General features: G+C 41.8%; 1 protein-coding gene across 1 annotated transcript in view; it reads right to left on the bottom strand.

The window, feature by feature from the left end:
• Positions 1-21,529, bottom strand: part of LOC311059664 (thrombospondin-2-like) — a 39,382-nt gene that overhangs the window by 14,757 nt on the left and 3,096 nt on the right. Inside the window, exons 5-14 of the mRNA XM_084077679.1 lie at positions 15,855-15,948; positions 15,250-15,414; positions 12,899-13,075; positions 11,259-11,432; positions 10,804-10,934; positions 9,656-9,790; positions 8,505-8,723; positions 7,314-7,421; positions 2,963-3,122; positions 1,225-1,343 (exon numbers count right to left, since the gene is read on the bottom strand). Coding sequence (XP_083933805.1) covers positions 1,225-1,343; positions 2,963-3,122; positions 7,314-7,421; positions 8,505-8,723; positions 9,656-9,790; positions 10,804-10,934; positions 11,259-11,432; positions 12,899-13,075; positions 15,250-15,414; positions 15,855-15,948 — 1,482 coding nt within the window. The remainder of the gene's footprint in view (positions 1-1,224; positions 1,344-2,962; positions 3,123-7,313; positions 7,422-8,504; positions 8,724-9,655; positions 9,791-10,803; positions 10,935-11,258; positions 11,433-12,898; positions 13,076-15,249; positions 15,415-15,854; positions 15,949-21,529) is intronic.

Below are 21,529 nucleotides of genomic sequence, written 5' to 3' on the forward strand. Positions count from 1 at the left end.
AATAGATGAATACATAAATTAATCCATCAATCACTTGGTCTGATGTTCCAATATATAACTGTATGGTTTTTGTTTAACAGTAAATAATAATACAATTGTGTTGCTTGCTTATTTCAAAAGCCATACAATTCCAGTAACTCTTTTTTTTCTCCCTGGGAAGTGATAATCATTTATTTTCTTTTGTTTACCCCCTTTTTACTGTTAATTAAAAATGGTACAGTAGCCTACTTGAGTCAATTTACTAGTCTATTAACACTTCCCACATTGACTATAGGCTGAAGAATACACTTCCATGGCGATGTGTGTTCTGGTTCTGTTTCGTTGCTATGTTGTTCTACTGTCTATGTTGACAACATCTTGCTATTGTCTCTTTTCCCTATGCTGTCACTGTCTCATCTGTACCCTGTTAGCTGGATAACCTGTCACTGTCTCATCTGTACCCTGTTGGCTGGATAACCTGTCACTGTCTCATCTGTACCCTCTTAGCTGGATAACCTGAGAACAGATGGTCATCAGACTGGGACGGAATGATCAGGAGGCTGCCCTGAAGAGATGCTTTATTAATCAAGGTCATCATCATCATCATCATCGAGAGAGAGAGAGAGAGAGAGAGAGAGAGAGAGAGAGAGAGAGAGAGAGAGAGAGAGAGAGTCCGTATTAACCCTGAGGCCGATTCTAGAAATGTATTCTAAATCCGTTTTCTGAAAAAAACGTACGTTTCTATATCAGTGGTGCTCAAAACCTTTTCATGTCAAGGACCCCCAAAAATTATGTGTTTGACCCCCATCTCAAAAATATTTTGTTCCAGGGACCCCAGAAGCAAAGATTTGAGTAAAAAAATGTTTGCTTTAAAAAATATATATATATTCAAAGATTTGCACAAATCTTTAAAAAAATAGCAGATCTACAAGCTCATAGCGCGGCACGAAGTGACACGCTAGATCTGCTATTTTTGAATAGCCAAAGTATAAAATATGGATAAAGAACTTAAAAGATTGTGATGCAAAAGGAAGTAAAATGACACAGATGCTTTCCCTGGTTTTAATGGGTTAAGTGTCTTGCTCAGGGACACTTGGACATGTATTACAGGGTGTGGCCGGGAGGGGAACCGGTGATCTTTTCATTACCATATATGGCCTTTCTACCCACTAAGCTACACAGCCGAGTCTATGGGCGTAACTTTGTCCATACTTTTTACTGTCTGTGGTTGTCACACTGGTCTACCTGTAGTGGGTTATGCAGAAGGGGACAGTTGTCACACTGGTCTCCCACACTGTCCAGGTCGGTGTCTCTCTGGTCAGTGTTGTAGATCAAGGGGCAGTTGTCGTAGTCATTCAGGGCCTCTGTCAAGACAAGACAAGTGGGCCAAAAACATTAACCCATTATTAAGACCTGAAAAACGTATGTTGCTATATCAGTGGTGCTCAAACCTTTTCATGTCAAGGACCACCCAAACATTATTATGTATTTGCCTGCGGACCCCCATCTCAAAGTCCTTTTGTTACGAGGGTCCCCACAGAAGAAGCAAAGATTTGATTTAAAAATGTTCGCTTTAAAAATATAGGATTTGTAGATTTATAAGATGGTACCATTTCTGTCTACTTACAGGAATAGTTCACCCCAAAAAATACTTATTTTCTATCAATTACACACCCCATGAAGCCTTGAATTCATGGAGATGTTTTTAGTTTTTGTCCCATTCTTAAGCCAATAATTTGATGACCGGCGGAGTCTCCGGTAGGAGACACAATGGAGACTCTTTGAGTCTCCGGTCATGAAATTATTGGCCCGATTGACAAATAAATCTCCATGTATTCAAGGCTTCATGGGGTGTGTAATTGATAGAAAAGTCATCTTTTGGGTGAACTACGATTTAAGATTGAAAAAAATGTATAAAAAAATAACAAAAAGAAACATTGATGCAAGAACAATGGCTTCTATTCATTCTAGAGAAAGGCTGTAAATTATATTAGCATGGCATCACCATTGATGATGTCATTGGTAGGCAGGTCTATGAACTCTCCATAGCCCACCAATGAGACACAGAGGTATTATTTTTTGGCAGATTTGTCCGGTTTCCAGGCTATAGGGAGGAATCAATTGGCATAACAACTAAATGGTGGAGAAAAAATCACACCCTGTGTGAAGGTAGCGGCGCCTTTGAATACATTATGTCATCGATATGTGTTTATAATGTGTTTATAGCCATGTGTCATGTGAAGCTTGACCAATCACTTTGTTGACGGGTCTGACCAATCAGAGCGTCGACGACAGATAAAGTTAAATTGAGGATCTAACTTTAAATAACTTACCTAGAAGGAGACTTTAGCCAAATAAAAATATATACAAAAAAAAACATGAGGAAATAAAAAATAAACCTTGACATCATAGTGATGTCATGAATAGTCCCCTTGCCTGACAAATCACAACCTTGACGGGCCTGACCAATCAGAACCTTGACGGGCCTGACCAATCAGAACCTTAACGGACTCTTGGATTCTCGATCGTCTCTATCAAACCATTCTGTCATAACGGATGACTGGGTCCCGAACTCAGACTTTCTATACATTCACCCTTCATCTGTTCTTGTATCTTTCTCTTTCTATTCGTCATATTAACTTTAAATAACTTACCTAGACGGAGACTTTAGCCAAATGAATAATAAGATGAAGTCATTGTCATCGTTTATATAGACATCGAATTCTATATTCATGACATCATAGTGATGTCATGAATAGTGACCAATCACAACTTTGGCGCACCTGACCAATCAGAACGTTGACGCACCTGACCAATCAGAACGTTGACGCACCTGACCAATCAGAACGTTGGCGCACCTGACCAATCAGAACGTTGACGCAAAAGCCAGGCATAGAGGGCTAATATCCGCTCTATACCTAAAGGTATAGAGCGGCTAGCGCCGCTAAAAAAAGGGTAAAAGGGGTAAAAGACAGTACTCTACCGTCTCCGTCCATGTCGATGCTGCAGGCGTCGCCCTCTCCGTTGTCGTCGGTGTCCGTCTGCAGAGGGTTGTTGTCGAACGGACAGTTGTCACAGCGGTCCCCGACACCGTCCAGGTCGGAATCGAACTGCCGGGGGTTGTACACCAGCGGGCAGTTGTCCTGGATGGAGCATGTGATTACAACACAAACATGTATGTGCATATTAGTCATGGGACGATAATTGTTATTAGCGTTCATTGTTATAAAAAAAAATCAAAAAAATCAAATAGTCATATTGCAGAGAGTTTATTAAGACCGGGAACGCATGACAGTCATTTTTAGATTTCTTTGGGCTATTCAAAAATCGTGAAAATATGTGCAAATCTTTGAATATGTATTTTTTAAAGCGAACATTTGTGACTCCTAACAGTTTTTTCATGCCAAGGACCCCCAAAATGATATGTATTTGTCCACGGACCCCAAAATATTGTGTTCCAGGGACCCCCGAAAGCATATATTTGAGTTAAAAATGTATATATATATATTCAAAGATTTGCACACATTTTCATGATTTTTCTTTTCAAAAATAGCAGATCTACAAGCTCGCGGCAATATCGGCTAATTTTATTTATAGCCAAACAAATCTGAAAATGACACAGATGCGTTCCCGGTCTTAATGGGTTAATTGATAGGAAAATTGTCCTCTCTGTACTTGGACAGCTTTTTTTCATCTACACCAAAGTGTTTTGGGAATTGAATATCCACTACCTTCAGTGGAAGTGGAAGAAAAGAGAACTCTTATAATCTTACACAATTTCCTACGTGATAGGGTCTCATAGAATGCGCTGCAAGGAAGGCACGATTGAACTTTTTTTTTTTTACAGATTATGAGTAAGATTTCAAATAATATGTCATACATACACTGAAATCTGCTGTACTTAGTTCAAATCTCACCGGGAAAAAAAAAAAGTTTTGTATACTGCATATATCTATTTACTTACTTATGTTATTGTTATTTTGTAGTTATTGATTTTAGTAGGCTCATTGTTTTTTTTTTTTAAGGCCATGTTATTTCTTCAGCACCTGTTGGCAGTCATGGCTGCCAGTTCCCACCTGCCTGGCATGGCCAGACTAATATCTCTACGTAGATTAGTCTGGAATCTCTGTATGGAACCTGCATTTTCCATTTTAAAAAATGGTGATAAGCCCGACCCATATTTGCATGCTGGTTCTTGATTGGTGCCCCACAACTTCGGGGGCAGCGAAATCCAATCACAACCGAGTGGGGCCAGACTAATCTGCTAAGGGATATTCTCTTTTTACACCGGCAGACTTGTCTGGTTTCCAGGCTAGTTCCTAGCCTGGCAAACCCTCCCTCCAGAAATCTCAATTGTATTTTATTTCAGGAGTGAGTCTGGCCTGCAGACCTATATGGGCAATTTGGCTGTGGGCTGGAGATGGGCGGGACTAATGTAGCTTTGATGTCCAAGTGGCCCTTTGATGTCCAATCAAGCCACTTTAGGCTGCAGTGATTATCACCAGGAGTAATTGGTTTGTCTTTGATGTTAATGAGCAGCTTGTATGAAAGGTGTATTGATTAATGACGTGTGAACCACTCTGGTTCCACCTGATTGGCCTACCCCCGCTGTCAATCACAAAACAATGAGCGAGGACGCTGATTGGCTCGGTTAGTTTTTAATTCCGCTAGAAACTCCCACAATGGGCAATCATGCCAGACTCACTCCTGAAATAAAATACAATTGAGATTTCTGGAGGGAGGGTTTACCAGGCTAGCTAGTTCCCACCTGATATTGTGTGGGAGTTCCAAACGCTCCAGATCATAGTGAATAACTGCCAGCTTGCAAAGCGTCTTCAGACTAGGATTTAACTCTAAGATGTACAGCTCATCCACGGGTTTGAGATCATAGCCGATCATAAAATTTCCTCCAAAGAAGATGACACGATCTCCCACTATGCAACAGCGCCTCCTAGTCATATCAAAAGGGCATTTCCCCTTGAGCTGAATTTTCTTCCAGGTAAATGTCTCTGGAATGAATTTCCACAGGGTATTCACGGCCCGGCACATGTACAGCTCTTCATTGAAGGCAAAGGCTGGGGTATTAGTATTAGGAGGACGTGATGCAGATGATGGCGTCTCCAACCAGCAGTTGGTCTCCGTGTCAAACACCCCGATGGCATTGTAGCTGATGTTCCAATTGTTCCCCCCAGTCCCCCAGTCCTCCAGCCCCCCCAATACAAACATCTTTGTCCCAATGATAGTGGCAGAGTGTCCATACGAAGCAGGTGCTTGAATGCCTACGGTGTTAATTTCAGACCAGACCATTGTGGTTGTGTCCATCTTGTACATGCTATCAGTGGGTCCGGTCAGGCGATGCCATCCTCCGTAGATGTACATGACCGCACCCAAGACACAGGCTGAGTGGCCGCAACTTCCCTTTGGAACGGCCCCAGAACACTCTGGCATAAACCATCTGTGGGTGCTGACATCGAACGCATAGAGCACACTGTGGTGAGGATAGCACCCCCACCCCCACACATAGATTACATCATCTATATGCGCAGCCGTGTGTCCGCAGCGCCTGTTACCCGAGACAGGAGCCCGTCTTCCAGTTTTCTCTGAGGTTACCTTCATCCAGCGCAGGGACACTGTGTTGAATATGTGCACTTCATTGTACACATCAATGGAGTACACAAAGTACACTTTGTGACCCACTGTGACAGCAGCATGGCCTCCGTTTGGTCCTTCCAACTTCACCTTCGCAATCCACCTCAACATTTCAGACACAAACAGATGTATGGGCAAAGTCGGGTTTCACAAGTCTTGCTCTGGAAAAGAATAGTTATAACTCGCACGCCACCACTTATATTGGTACAGCAGCCTTGCAAGTACTGACGTCATCAGTCTTCAAACCAAATATCCACACTCCAAATATGGGATTTCCACCCAGCCTGAATCCACTAGCACGTACCTTTTCAGCTTCCCTTAATAGTGTTGCTTTCTTTTTTACAGAAAAATCTGTTCTGATGTGGGGTAAATATTTATATGCTATCCACTGAATACTGATGGTTAAGCAACTTATGATTGTTTAAAAATAAATGGTTGTTGTGTTTATTCGACTGCATATCTATGCTGAGGTTTTTATATGTGTCTTTTTGTATTTTCAAATAGCCTATGTATAAAATAGGGCTGAAGTGTTTAATGTATGTTTTATAATATAATAATTTATATCTGTGAAGTAACTAGTAACGTTAAGTTTTCAAATTATTGTAGTGGAGTAAAAGTACAATATTTGCCTTTGAGATGTAGAGGAGTAAAAGTAAAAGCATTAAAAATGGGAAATGCTCCAGTAAAGTAAAAAAATCACACCCTGTGTGAAGGTAGCGGCGCCTTTGAATACATTATGTCATCGATATGTGTTTATAATGTGTTTATAGCCATGTGTCATGTGAAGCTTGACCAATCACTTTGTTGACGGGTCTGACCAATCAGAGCGTCGACGACAGATAAAGTTAAATTGAGGATCTAACTTTAAATAACTTACCTAGAAGGAGACTTTAGCCAAATAAAAATATATACAAAAAAAAACATGAGGAAATAAAAAATAAACCTTGACATCATAGTGATGTCATGAATAGTCCCCTTGCCTGACAAATCACAACCTTGACGGGCCTGACCAATCAGAACCTTGACGGGCCTGACCAATCAGAACCTTGACGGGCCTGACCAATCAGAACCTTAACGGACTCTTGGATTCTCGATCGTCTCTATCAAACCATTCTGTCATAACGGATGACTGGGTCCCGAACTCAGACTTTCTATACATTCACCCTTCATCTGTTCTTGTATCTTTCTCTTTCTATTCGTCATATTAACTTTAAATAACTTACCTAGACGGAGACTTTAGCCAAATGAATAATAAGATGAAGTCATTGTCATCGTTTATATAGACATCGAATTCCATATTCATGACATCATAGTGATGTCATGAATAGTGACCAATCACAACTTTGGCGCACCTGACCAATCAGAACGTTGACGCACCTGACCAATCAGAACGTTGACGCACCTGACCAATCAGAACGTTGGCGCACCTGACCAATCAGAACGTTGACGCAAAAGCCAGGCATAGAGGGCTAATATCCGCTCTATACCTAAAGGTATAGAGCGGCTAGCGCCGCTAAAAAAGACCTCAAAATTGCACTTAAGTACAGTACTTGAGTAAATGTACTTAGTTACTTTCCACCACTGCTGAACTACACTATTATTATCAGATGTTTGATTAGTGATTAACCACAATGTATAATCAGTCATAATAAAAAGTCATAATCCACACACAGTGACAGTCTCACCCTCTCATCCTTGATGTCGTCGTTGTCATCGTCAGGGTCACAGGCGTCTCCCATGCCATCCTTGTCCAGATCTTCCTGTCCAGAGTTTGGCAGGTTGGGACAATTGTCCTGCAGCCAATAAGGGGCGTGGTTTAGTTTCAGACCAACCACAATACAGTTCCGAAGTCAGTCGACAATTAATATGTCTACATGTATAATTTGTGCATTGTTACGCATGCCAGGATGGTGTGTGTGCGTGCGTGCGTGCGAGCGTGCGTGCGTGCGTGCGAGCGTGCGTGCGTGCGTGCGTGTGCAGACACCATTGAGGCTGAGGTTTAGGCAGACTAATTTGACCAATTTGACTAATTTGACTAGTACTGTATACAGCTATAGATAGCTATAGAATGAAGCGACTGACCTTCATGATATAAAAGAAAGGAATTTATCAATGTGAAAAAAAAATAAGAAAAAAACTTCTGGAAGTGCACTAAGAAAATGTTGTATGGGATGTGAAAAATGCTTGTACAATGCACCCTCCAAAAAACGCGATGCATTGTGATGCGTTGTGAGCTTTTTTAAATAGCCAAAGTATATATATGAGGCTAAAGTGGTTAATGTGGTTAATGCCTCTGAGATGTAGTGGAGTAGAAGTAAAAGTATTGGAAATTGGAAATTCCCTCCCGTGAATTAAAGATACCTCAAATTTGTGCTTAAGTACAATACTTGAATACTTGTACATTAGTTACTTTGCACCACTGTCTGTATGTCACCTTGTGACAGTGGTAGGTGGCATTGTGCTTGCTTTGTGCATGTCTGTACGTCAGTGGTTCTCAAACTTTTTCGTGCCAAGGACCCCCAAATTGATATGTATGTGGCCACGGACCCCCACCTGAAAATGTGTTGTGCCAGGGACCCCCAGAGGCAAAGATTTGTGTTAAAAATGTTCTTAAGAAATATTTAAATATTTGGACACATTTTCACGATTTTTCAAAAATAGCAGATCTACAAGTTCATCGCGCTATGAGCTTGTATATCTTCTATTTTTGAATAGCCAAAGTATAAACTATGGCTAAAAGGGTCCAGTGATTGTGACGCTTTATTACCAAATTTTGGTAATAAAGGTGGGGGGGTGGAATCCCCCCACCCCCCCCCCCCCCAGGACCCCTGGGGGTCCCCGGACCCCAGCTTGAGAACCAATGCTGTATATGTCACCTTGTGACAGTGGTAGGTGGCGTTGTGCTTGCAGGTCAGGCTGAGGTTGGGCCAGCCGTCCAGGTCGGAGTCCTCCCCGCACGTGTAGCCGTCCCCGGCGAAGCCCACGGCGCACACACACCTGTACAGGAGCTCGGACGCCAGGCCCAGGTACACGCACTGGCCGTACCTGTGGCAGGTGTGCGTGTTGTCTTTGCACGGATTGTACGGCTCACAGACCTGCAGCAGAGATGTGGCATTTTTATTACATTTTCAATTTTCTCCCAGTCTCCTAGTCAGTGTGATTTCGTTGACTAAAACTATGCCGAAAAATGTTCGTCGACTACCTTTTTTCACTGACAAAAACAAAATAAAAACTAAGCTATGCAATGACTAAAACTAAGACTAAATATATTAACAATTTCGTCAACAAATAAAAACTAGACTAAAATGTTAGCGAGGGACGATTGGAGAAGAGATCCAGTAGAAAACAAGTCGTTTTATGTTTGGTTGCGCTCGGGTGTTGCGCTCTGAAAATAGCAGATCTGCAAGCTCACAACTCGTCGTGCTGCGACGTGTTGTGAGCTTGTAGATCAGTTATTTTCAGCATGCAACCAAGTGTAAAATCAGCCATTACGACGCACCGCCAAAATACATTTTAGTCAACCAAATTTAGTCGACTATAATCTTATGATATTTAGTCGACTAAAAGTAGACAAAAACTAAAACATTTCAGATTACTAAAATATGACTAAAACTAAATGGAATTTTATTCAAAAGGCTATGACTAAAACTAAATCAAAATTTGCAGTCAAAATCAACACTGCTCCCAGTTCAGTAGTTGTAAGAGCCAAATGGGTAAAAACATGTGTAATGGATTTGTGTGAACATGGGGTGGCGCTGTTGCCTATAGAAGCGCCAGGTTCACGGGCATGTGGGTGGGAGGTTTGACCCGGAAGGGCAATGTTTTTTGCCTGCTGGTTACCGCTGTTTACGCTGTTCAAAATGATTATATACTGTATATCATTTTCCTTTCCTTTCCAATTGGCTCGCTTGGCACCCCCTGGTGGGCCCTCTGGGACATTGAAGACCTCTCACCCAAGCTAGTAGTGTCTCAATCAAACAATTAAACATGGAACCAAACAGGAGAACAGAAGAACCAACACACGTGCCTGCCTGATGCTCTCGGCGTTCTGCACTCCCAGGCCGTAGGGCTGGAATCCTCTGTAGCGTGGCGGGCAGGGTAGACAGTAGAACCCCGGGTCCGTGTTCACGCACCCTGTGACACACACGCCCTCCACCTCACACTGCCAACGAGACACAAAGGATCATTGCCCCTACGCAGTGGTTTTCAACCCTTTACACATCAAGGTCCATTATTTATTCTACATTTGAGCCACGGATTCATCACCATTTGGTGAGATTTAGCCTCTAAGATCCAAAAATGTGAATATTTTGTTATCGTTTGATAGGGTTTTGTCCACTATTCCATGCTGTATTGATGTTGGTACCATAGGAGAGATGACAGGCAAACGTTGATCAAAAATAACTTTGAATCTTCTACATTCTCGAATTGTGTAGACTTCTTGTAAATTAAGTAATGCAGAATTTTAACTCTTGAGAGCGTAAAATGAAACCAAATGGACCCTTACGGGTCCATTTGTTTTGGCCTTGTAGATCTGCTAATTTTGCTACTTTTGAATTTGAATCTTAAAAAGTAACCGTTTTGGACATATGAGGTTTCCACCCGACAGAGATGACATACTCTCTCGTTAATACTTTTCATTGGTTCAATATTTATGAATTCCCACACACTCAAAATGTCTCACACATTTCGAAAATAGCACTGGCAAAAATAACACAAGCATGCCGTGAGCTTTTTAGATTGTCTATTTTCGTTACTTTTGCACAAAACATTTTACCAAAAAAACAAAAACATAAAAGGTTTTATCATGGGGATACAAGGTTTCTGACCGACGATATGCAAGTATTGCAAGTATTTGTAATACGATATGCAAGTATTTGTGATCATCAGAGAGAGACTGTCTGCCAACGGGGCAGATGGTTGGGCCTCCAACCAAAATAATTCAAACGTGTGCTCATGGGTTTACCGGAAGACGATACGTTGCACAAGAAAAGCTAACTTTTACGAGAGTACCGCGTTCCCACGCAACCCCCGACAAATAGGCCTCTATCGGCATCTGAAAAAGACTTCAGATGCCGTAGTCCCGCTTTTCATAGGGGTATGTACTCTGTATGTGTGTGTGTGTGTGTGTGTGTGTGTGTGTGTGTGTGTGTGTGTGTGTGTGTGCTATTGTACCTCGTCCTCGTCTTCGCAGTGTGTGCCGTTGCCATAGAAACCCTCTGGGCATCTTCCACATTCCCACGACCCGTCGCTGTGTGACGTGCACTGCACGTCGGGAAAACACGGCCGATACAGCAGACAGATGTCTGAGAACACACGCGCGCGCGTGCACACACACACATACACACACACACACACACACACACACACATAACATTCAGAGATGAACTGGGAGTTAAATGTAGCTTCCCATCGAGAGGAGGTGTCATTCACTGTTTTTGTTTGTTTTTGTAGATGACACATAGTATTGTGTCATAGGACCACAATGGAAACAAGTGCCCTGGCCTTTTTTTGTGTGTTATCCTTTAAGCCTTAATGTCTTACTGTGCCACCACGTGCTGTTTGCATTTCTGACTAATAAAGTATTCAATTCAATTTAAAATAAAAAATGTGGTTTGAGAACTACTGACCTATAGGACAGGGTTCTCTGTTGCAGGCTGCGTAGTCTGCTGCGTCTCCGGCACACCGCTTGCCTCCGTAGCGCGGGATGGGACTGGCACACTCCCTCCCTCGAACCGACAGACCTCCCCCGCACGACGCAGAGCACTCTGACCACTCCGACCAGCCCCCCCAGCCGCCTGCAACTACACACACACGCGCACACGCACACGCACGCACACACACACACACACACACACACACACACACACACACACACACACACACACACACACACACACACACACACACACACACACACACACACACACACACACACACACACACACACACACACACACACACACACACACACTTTACAATGTACAATTTAGGCATTTAGCAGACACTCTTAATCCAGAGCGATTTACAGTAAGCAAGGACAACACAAGGCAATACATTAAATGCATAGAAATAGTCATCTAGGGTCACAGGTAAACCAAGAACCAAGTATAATATACAAAAGAATCAATGACCTGTACATGATTGAACTATACATGATTGATTGATTGATTTGATTGATTGATTCTTTTCTTTTTTTTCTTTTACACACACACACACACACACACACACACACACACACACACACACACACACACACACACACACACACACACACACACACACACACACACACACACACACACACACACACACACACACTCATTATTTCGTCTGTGTTTCAGGACGGATAAAATACTCTCCTCCTGATTGTGTGTGAGTGTATTGGCAAAAAAAAAGAATTTAGGCTTTCAATTAGGACAAGATTCAGGTTAGGATTAGGATTGGAGTTGTGCCTGATTTATACTTGGTTGCATGTGAATGTCGCTGCCTGCGATGTGTTGTTATGGGCTTGTGCTTTGGCTATATTTCGGTGTACGATGCCTGTGTGCAACTAGAGGAAAGGCCAAAGAGAAGGTTTATAGATGTGATGAGAGAGGACATGCAGGGGACCGGAGTGACAGAGGAAAATGCAGAAAACAGAAGCAGAATGTAAACAGATGATCCTGCCTGTGGCGACCCCTGATGGAAATTAACCGAAAGGAGGAGAACGAGATGCCGGCACGCAACTATAAGTATAACCAGTGGTGGAAAAAGTACTCAAAATTAGAAATACCCTGTTACAAGTAAAAGTCCGCAATTCAAAATGTACTTGAGTAAAAGTAAGAAAATATTGGTATCAAACTGTACTTAAAGTACCAAAAGTAAAAGTACTGATTACGCAGAAGGTCCCATTTCAAGTTTTAAAGTGTTAAAAAAGTACAAAAAGCTGATGTAAGCTCACAACGCGTCGCATCGTGACGTGTTGTCCGCTTGTGGATCGTTTTTTTTCCCAAAAAGGCAAAGTTTAAGGGCTGAAGTTTTGTAAGCTAAATCTACAAAGTAACTAGTAACTAAAGTGGTCAAATAATAGTAATGGAGTAAAAGTACAATATGCCTCTGAGATGTAGTGGAGTAGAAGTAAAAGTATTGGAAGTTGGAAATTGGAAATTCTCAAGTAAAGTAGAAATACCTCAAAATTGTACTTAAGTTCAGTACTTGAGTACACGTACTTAAAAATAATATCAATGTGTGTGGTACAGTACATGTGTGTGTGCGTGGACATACTCACTTGGGCAGAATGTATTATTGCAGGACTGTGTCTCTCTCTTGTTCCCCTGGCACTCTTTGCCCCCCCTGTGTGGGGACGGGTGGTTACACAGGCGAACGCGCGTGACATTGCCTTCCCCGCACGTCGTAGAACACATGGACCACGGAGACCACAGCCCCCAGCCCCCGTCCACCCGTCCTACAGACCAAATACAGACACCAAAAACACATAACAGATCTACAGTGGTGGAAAAAGTACTCACATTTCTTACTTAAGTAAAAGTATCCATACTGCATTGTAGAAATACCTCTGTTACAAGTAAAAGTCCGGAATTCAAAATTTACTTGAGTAAAAGTACAAAAGCATTGGTATCAAATGTACTTAAAGTACCAAAAATAAAGTACTAAAATGTTTGAAAATAGCCGATCTACAAGCTCACAACGCGTCGCGATGCGACACTTTGTGAGCTTGTAGATCAGCTATTTTCAAATAGCCTACCTGCAAAATAGGGCTGAAGTGGTTAATGCGTGTTTTATAATATAATAATTTATATCTGCAAAGTAACTAGTAACTAAAATTTTCAAATAATTGTAGTGGAGTGAAAGTACAATATTTGCCTCTGAGATGTAGTGGAGTAGAAGTAAAAGTACTTCAAATTGGAAATACCCAAGTAAAGTAAAAATACCTCAAAATTGTACTTAAGTACAGTACTTGAGTAAATGTACTTTGCTACTTTACACCACAGGATGTAGTCATCCTGGAACCTCTAGTCTAGTACATGCTCGCGGTACAAGCACAGTAGCTTTGGAAAAACCCTTCAGCATCACTACAACATAAATTCAGCATCTTGGGAATTTGTGGCTCCATGTTGTGTGTACATTGGACATACCTGCAACCGAACCATGTTTCAAAGCCTGATGACAAAGCCTGAAAATCCATTCATTTGAGTACGGCTGGGGTTTTTACAGTAGATATATGGGGTTGTGTGCAGTGTTGGGACTATTCAGTAACTCCCACAGGATGAGGCATGCTCAGTCAATCATGAAAACAGAGCAAAAGCTCTGTCTGGACCGGGTCTGGGCTGGCTAGGCCCAGTCACAATTATTACATAATCTTCTGATCGCAATTATTTGAGCTTATCGCAATTATCTTTGCATAATCGATAAAATTGTTGTTTCCAGTCATCCGTATGAAAACAACTGGATGGCAGCAACAGAAATGTCATTATTTCCACATCATTTTTCACACTAGCTTAGGCTTTTTGGGCAAAAATGGTGAGCTTAACTAATTTAGTTAATTGGCTGGTGGTTAGGCCAAGCTTTTATCAACCCTATTGATTGTAGAGCAGAGTAGTACCCTATCTGACCCAGCTGTTGCCAACCCCAGTGATTAGTAGATCAGGATAGTGATAGGCTGATGAAACCCCTTTAAAGTCTTTTTTGTCTATCCAGTTTTTGTTTGTTGGACTTGGATTTGTTTGATAGGAATCCAAAAAGAACATTAGTGTCGCTCAGTCGCCGCCGGTGCCAAGCAGGAACTGACTTTGATGTCCTTTATATATAAGAAGGTCTGACGGAAACCTTGGTGAAGGAGATCAGACAACACAATAACAGATGGATAAAACCACAAGCAAATTGGACAACGTTAAAAAGTTACTCCTCCACATACAAGTGATGTTTTGTATTAATTTAGCTCAACTAACCGCTTAGTTTGACGGGTAAAAAGAACATCAAAACGAAACTCAAGTTGGGACCGATATTAGCAGCACCAGGACATTGTGAACAGCTCGTGGCAAACAAAACGGGCTTCAACAATACTTTCGCGTTGAGCTTGCAGATCGGCTATTTTGACTGCTTAAAGGACAACTTCAGCCATTTTCAACCTATCTTTATATAATTGGTCCTCACTAATGCTCATGATATAATGGTGGTACCATTTGTTTGTTTTCTATTTGGTCTGTGTCTCATAGGAGGGCAGAAACCTGCCTAATGTGTCTGATACACAGACCAAGTAGACAAGAATGGTGCCATGCTATGTCTCTATGAATTGAATACACAGGACCACAATGGAAATAAGCCCTCAGGGCTTTTTGTGTTATAATTTTAGCACCATTGTATAGTCGTACCACTGTAATTTGCAAACTGTTAATAAAGTATTCAATCAATCAATTATCATGAGCTTTAGTGAGGACCAATTATATGAAGATATAGGTTGAAAATTGGTGAAGTCATCCTTTAAATTTTTTACATTCATGGGAAAAAAAGCCTTTGAAAATTATATTTACTTGCACGACCCATAAAAATGGGTCAGCCCAACCGACAAATGGGTCCAGATCCACTGTTTGGGAACCACTGTAGACTACGGTGTTGTACCTTTGCGGTCACACTTGGCCAGCATGCAGCTGCGGGTCTGGAGTGACGGACCAATACAGGAAGTGGCGATGTCATCGCAGGAACGCCCTCGCTGCTGCCCGCCACGCCCACAGGTAACCGAGCATTCAGTCCATTCCGACCACGGAGACCAGCCGTCTTCCTTACCTTGGATACACACACACACACAAACACACACATACACACACACCCACGCACGCGCGCGCACATACATACTAAATGATTATTTGAATCAACGTGGGTATACTTAAAGCTGCACTATGTAACTTTCCTCTTCTACCCCGGATTTGAACCCGGTTTCCTGAGCAAGTGTTGGATTTTTCATACCATTGAGCCAATAGAGCCTGCCTGCTTGCTCGGGGGATAAATTGAATCTTGTCAGTTCCTGTATCTAGGTGAGACATGACCTTTGACACGATCTACTGTAATTGTCTCAATAGAAGAGCAGGGAGACAAAATACAACCACCCCAATTGTATAAGTTATATTGTATTAACATACTCTACCATACAGATTGGACAAAATTACATTTTATCCATGTAAAAAAGTGAGGCTTTAAACTCAGCCACAGCTGCAGACCAAACTCACCCAGACACACGGGGCAACAGTCTTCGTCCATAAAAGTAGGATTGACACAGGAGACGGGGGGGCAGGACACCTGCTGACACACCACCTTGCCATCCTGCACGCACACACACACACACACACACACACACACACACACACACACACACACACACACACACACACACACACACACACACACACACACACACACACACAAACAGACACACACACACACACACACACACACACACACACACACACACACGGACGGACGGACGGACGGACGGACGGACGGACGGACGGACGGACGGACGGACACCCCCCCACCCACACACACACACACACACACACACACACACACACACACACACACACACACACACGGACGGACGGACGGACGGACACACAGACACACAGACACACAGACAAGATAGAAAGTAGGGCTGTCACGATTCCAAACTTGAGTTGACGATTATTTGTCAAACAAATAATTGCGATTAATGATTTAATTGTGTTTTTGGCATTGAACATTGGAACGTTATGAATTAAAATACAATTTCTGTTTGCCTTTTAGGCTTTGTAATCAAAAATTGGCACAGGGCAGATATGACAAATAACTTAAATATACAAAGACATTACTGACATATTTGTATTTTCTTTCATGTAGAGTATGAAAGAAAATAAATTCCCTCCTGACCATCGGTAGCTTTTAAAAGAATTTTATATGCCATGTGGCATATAAAAATATATATATACATATTTGTAAACAGACCAGTTACCAAGAGCACCACAATATTGGAACATTTAAAAAAAAAAAGGTATACAGACAGAATAGACTTCCTCTAATTTTAGTGGAAAACAATATAGGTCCAATTTAGTCCAAATATGGGTGCCAGATTCTGTAGAAAGTGTCCAACTGTAATGCAACAAGAGTGTAATGTATTCACTAGGGATGCACTCCATTATAATGTTATGCCACGTCCGTTTTGTTGTAGCAATGTCCTTGATTCCAAAACAGAATATTCCTCCTAGCAGCAAACGTCAATAAATGAAACAACCTTTTGTGCTTGATATTTAAGCCTGTCCGGGAGACCAAGCAAAAGGCACATGGGATTTAACGAACACCAAAGATAACAGAAAGTTCACCTGCAAATGCAATACCAGACCAATAGCTCCGGAGCTTCACACAGGACCAGAGGCAATGAATAGTCATGTTAGTATTCTGTTATTTGTCTGCAAATTGTCTGGTTTGTCTGGATCTTTGTTTAGATCTAACATATTGTGCGGCCAGAGTTTTAAAAAGTACGTTTTAAAAAAATCAAAATAGGGTTGTCTTAGTTTTGGATTTAGGTGTTTCAAAATTCATGTCTCATGCACCACACCGACCACATTTTTTAGTTATTGCAAGGACCCCCCATAACTCTGAGAGTGTACAAATGGAACAAATGGAACCAAATGGACCCGTTTGTACACTCTCAGAGTTACAGACCTGTAAGGGTCCATCTGGAACCCCTTCAAGGAACCCTGAGGATTCCTGGACCCCACTTTGAGAACCACTGCTTAGACTCCATCCCAGACTGTGAGAAAGACCGTCTTAGCGGCTGGAAACAGTACAGAGGCACTTGTACGGGGTAACCAAATGGCGTACTTATTCACCAACATTACAGCAAGTGTAACCTAGGCCTACTGTATGTGAAACTATACGTGGGTATGCCTATATGTGATTTAGAGGCGTTTGCATTTCGTTTCCACTGGAGGGCGCACTACACTCTGTCGTTGCAATTTGAGGCGTAGAGGTAGAATTACATCCTGGTACTTCCTCAGAACAACTCTTGGTATGAATACACCACAAAATAACAAGTCATTGTTGATTATATGAATAATATATGATAGCTAAAAAGCACTTTTCTTATTGGAGCCCAACTGTGATCCTGAAGGAGAAATAATTCAGCCATGTATTGTGTGTAGAGAACCCTGGTGAGTGAACTAGCTTGTATTTAGCGTTAGCTTCAAGCCTGTTGCTAGCATGTCCAGGTACATACTTTGCTTGCTATTTGAGTCCAGATACCTTTCTTAAAAAACAGTCAGGGGTTTATGACCGTTGTGTCTAATGTTTAACATACTTTGGTGCACTCTGTATCATTGTAGTAATGTTTGCAGTTAGCTTAATGCTAATCGTGATTAGCATAGTTAGCTTCTCAAACATCTTTAGCAAGAAAATGGTTTCTGAGGAAATACCAGGATGTAATTCTACCTCTACACCTCAAATTGCAAGGACAGACTGTAGTGCGCCCTCCAGTGGAAACAAAATGCAACTACACCTCTAAATCACATCGGCCCATTCTTAATAGCCCATTGTTTCACATGGGTTACACAAACATAACAAGGACATTAGCTGATTCACAATTTCCAGAAATCGAGTTTTTACTCTATGATGTTTGTGATATGAAATGTAAGCTACTTACCATAATCACAGTAAACATCATGTCCTCAGTCATATATTTTTTTTAAACTAACTCAGTCACTTTCAGTTCAGCACAACTGAGGTGTGTGTGTCACTGTCCAGCTGACGCTCGTTGACACTCGTTAATGTTACTTGCATCAAAGCAATTATGTTGTGTTTCTGCATCAAATAGAACTACACCTAATCTAAGATTCCATCAAAGCCAATCATTTTCACACAACCCTCTCTGGTATTATATATTTTTTAGTTTGAGCTGTAGGAAATAACTAGGCTACACTTGGTTGTTAAAGTCAAGATGAAAACAATATAATAATTTGGATTAAACTGATTGGGATTTTTTTTAAATGGGTATCGATTTTTTTAATTGTTTTGAATCGAAACGTGACCCCTAGAATCGGAATCGAATCATGAGATAGCAGACGATTCACAGTCCACCATTGTCAACACATCCATAACCTCAGGCTGCGCTCTGTCTGCCTTCAGGTCAGTCAAAGTCCATGCTTCTCAAGAAATGTACTCTTCTTGACTCCTCCGATGTGAAGAACTATATGCAGATCGGTTTCACTTCCTTCTTTCATTCTAAATCTCTCAAACGAGTTGTTTTAACAGCTCTCTCTCTCTCTCTCTCGCTCTCTCTCTTTTTTTCTCTCTCGCTCTCTCGCTCTCTCGCTCTCTCTCTCTCTCTCACAGAATAACCTGTTGGAATAGTTTTCTGTTTTGGATCAAGGACATTGCTACAACAAAACGATCGTGGCATAACATCTTAATGGAGTGTATGATCCCTAGTGAATACATTACATGCTTATTGCATTCCAAGTTGGACACTTACACTCTACAGTATCTGGGATCCACATTTGGACTCTATTGGACCCATATTGTCTTCCAGTATAATTAGAGGATTTCCTCACCAAGTCCAGCTTGTCTGTACACCAGCTTTTTAATGTTCCAATATTTGGGTGCTCTTGGTAACTAGTCTGTTTACAAACAAAACACAGGGTTTTTATTTTTTCTAAAGACTACCGATGGTCAGGAAGGGATTTATTTTCTTTCTTTCGCTTAATTTTTCTGTTTTAATACATTCTGCAGTGCTGAAACGCCACTCCTCACATTCACAAAGGACCCCAATGGAAACAAGCCATAGGCTTTCTTGGGTTTAAAATCTCTTAGCAGACTTTGTATTGAACTGTACTTTCCTGTGCTTTTGTGCAAACTGATAATAAAGTATTCAATCAATCAATCTATCAATCAAACCATGGTACCCATGCAGCCTCCCACTCCTTAGTCCTCACAGTCCTCACCCTTCTAGACCTATCTGGAGCATTTGACAAAGTCGACCACCAGTTTCTCCTGGACACCCTTTCTGACCTTGGTAACACTGGGACGGCACTCAAGATCGCAGCAGTCATCCCAGTCGCGGACTGTTTCCGACGCTGCCACGTGGAATATGGCTCTATACAGACACAAGGCCACTGGTGGCGGGTTGCTAAATAATGGCTTCTTCTCCCCCCCGGACAATCAGACACATGAACGATCGGTCCATAGAAAGGAAAAATAGGCCGGGGAAACGCTAATAACCCCCCACCGTTATACTGATGACACTGGACTGTTTTTCTCCTTCAGCTCCCTCTGCCAGATTGAAGAGCACATCGCTGCGTGCCTGAGTGACATCTCACAGTGGATGTTTTCCAAAACACCTAGATAGATAGATAGACCTTTATTGATCCCGAGGGACATTCAATCTCAACGCAGACAAAACTTGAGCTTCTCTGCTTCCCCTGGAAAGTCTTACCCCCTGCACGATCTTTCCATTTTCATCAACAACACCCTGGTGCCCAAAACGTTGCAGTGGTCCTGACCTGGAATGCCATCTGTCCTTGAAGTCACACATAGCAGTGATCACAGATTCCTGGAGGCTTTGCGCTTAACAACATCCAAAGGATCAGACCGTTCCTCACCAAGGAATCTGCCCAGCTCCTTATCCAAGCCGCAGTCATCATCTCCACGCTTGACTACTGAAACTGCCTTCTTGCTGGTCGTTTTGCGTAAAAAACGTTACGGCACTGGCCTGATATTCAACTTCCCTCCAAATGTCACATCTAACCCATCTGCGCTGCCTTCTCTGGCTTCCAGGCAGTTGTTGTCTACAACCGATTCAAAACACGGGTCATGGCCTTTATACAAGGCAATAAAAGACATGCCCCATTACCTTCAGGAAATCGTCCTCCCTACACACTGGGACACTGAGATCAGCTAACACAGGACATCTGTCCCTCTCTTCCCTATAGACACTGGATTCTGTTCCAGCCTAACTCTCAAGCCTAATGTTGTTTAAAACAGTGGTTCTCACAGTTTTTCATGTCAAAGACCCCCAAATTAATATGTAATTGTCCACAGACCTCCACCTGAAAATATTTTGTGCCGGGGACCCCCATACAAGATTTGTGCTGTTAAAATGTTTAATATTCAAAATATTTAACTTTATCCTCAATATTTTTGGAAAATAACAGATCTACAATCTCGCAACACGTTGCTGTGAGCTTGAAGATCTGCTATTTGCAAATAGCCGATGTAAAGTGGTAAAACACAGCCTAGTCGTCCTTATTTTGGGCTTGTTTTCATAGACCTGGCCACTTGTTTCTCTTGCAAAATCTGGCAACACTGGTCACAGCAGCCAGTCAGAATGAAACACAGGACAGGAGTTCAGCTAAGAGCAAGTGTCAAGAGACAAATTTGATCATTCATTTGAATCAGCTGTGTGGAGTGGAATGAGCATATCTGTGGGAATGAGTGACAACAGGAAATGATGCCCAAAATTAACGCAAGGGCTCATGGGACACTGGAAACTTGTGGATATATATCAGTCAGGACTGCAGACTCAACTTCCAATTTTCCTCGGAAGGAGCACTTTATTTCCTTGTTGTATCACTACTTGTTGCCTATTTCAATAGAAGCTAGTTAGGCTATGCATGATGTATGTTGGTTACTTGTTTGCTCAGGCTATGTACAGTATGTTACAAATAGACTGTTTATGGTTTGCTTGTCCACAAATGCTAAGAATGTTAAATATCATGTTTAGATAGATGCTGGTTTTAATGTGTACCTGGTATCTTTCCCTGTCATTTGTTGACTATGGTTCATGTCATTTACTCTGATCTTACACTTTGTAATTCGCTCTAGAATCTTATAAATTCCACACATGGACATATCTTATTAATAAAGTATTCAATCAATC

The sequence above is a fragment of the Gymnoscopelus microlampas genome, assembly GCF_963454915.1.
Source record: "Gymnoscopelus microlampas genome assembly, chromosome: 14".
In the NCBI taxonomy this organism is placed as follows: domain Eukaryota; kingdom Metazoa; phylum Chordata; class Actinopteri; order Myctophiformes; family Myctophidae; genus Gymnoscopelus; species Gymnoscopelus microlampas.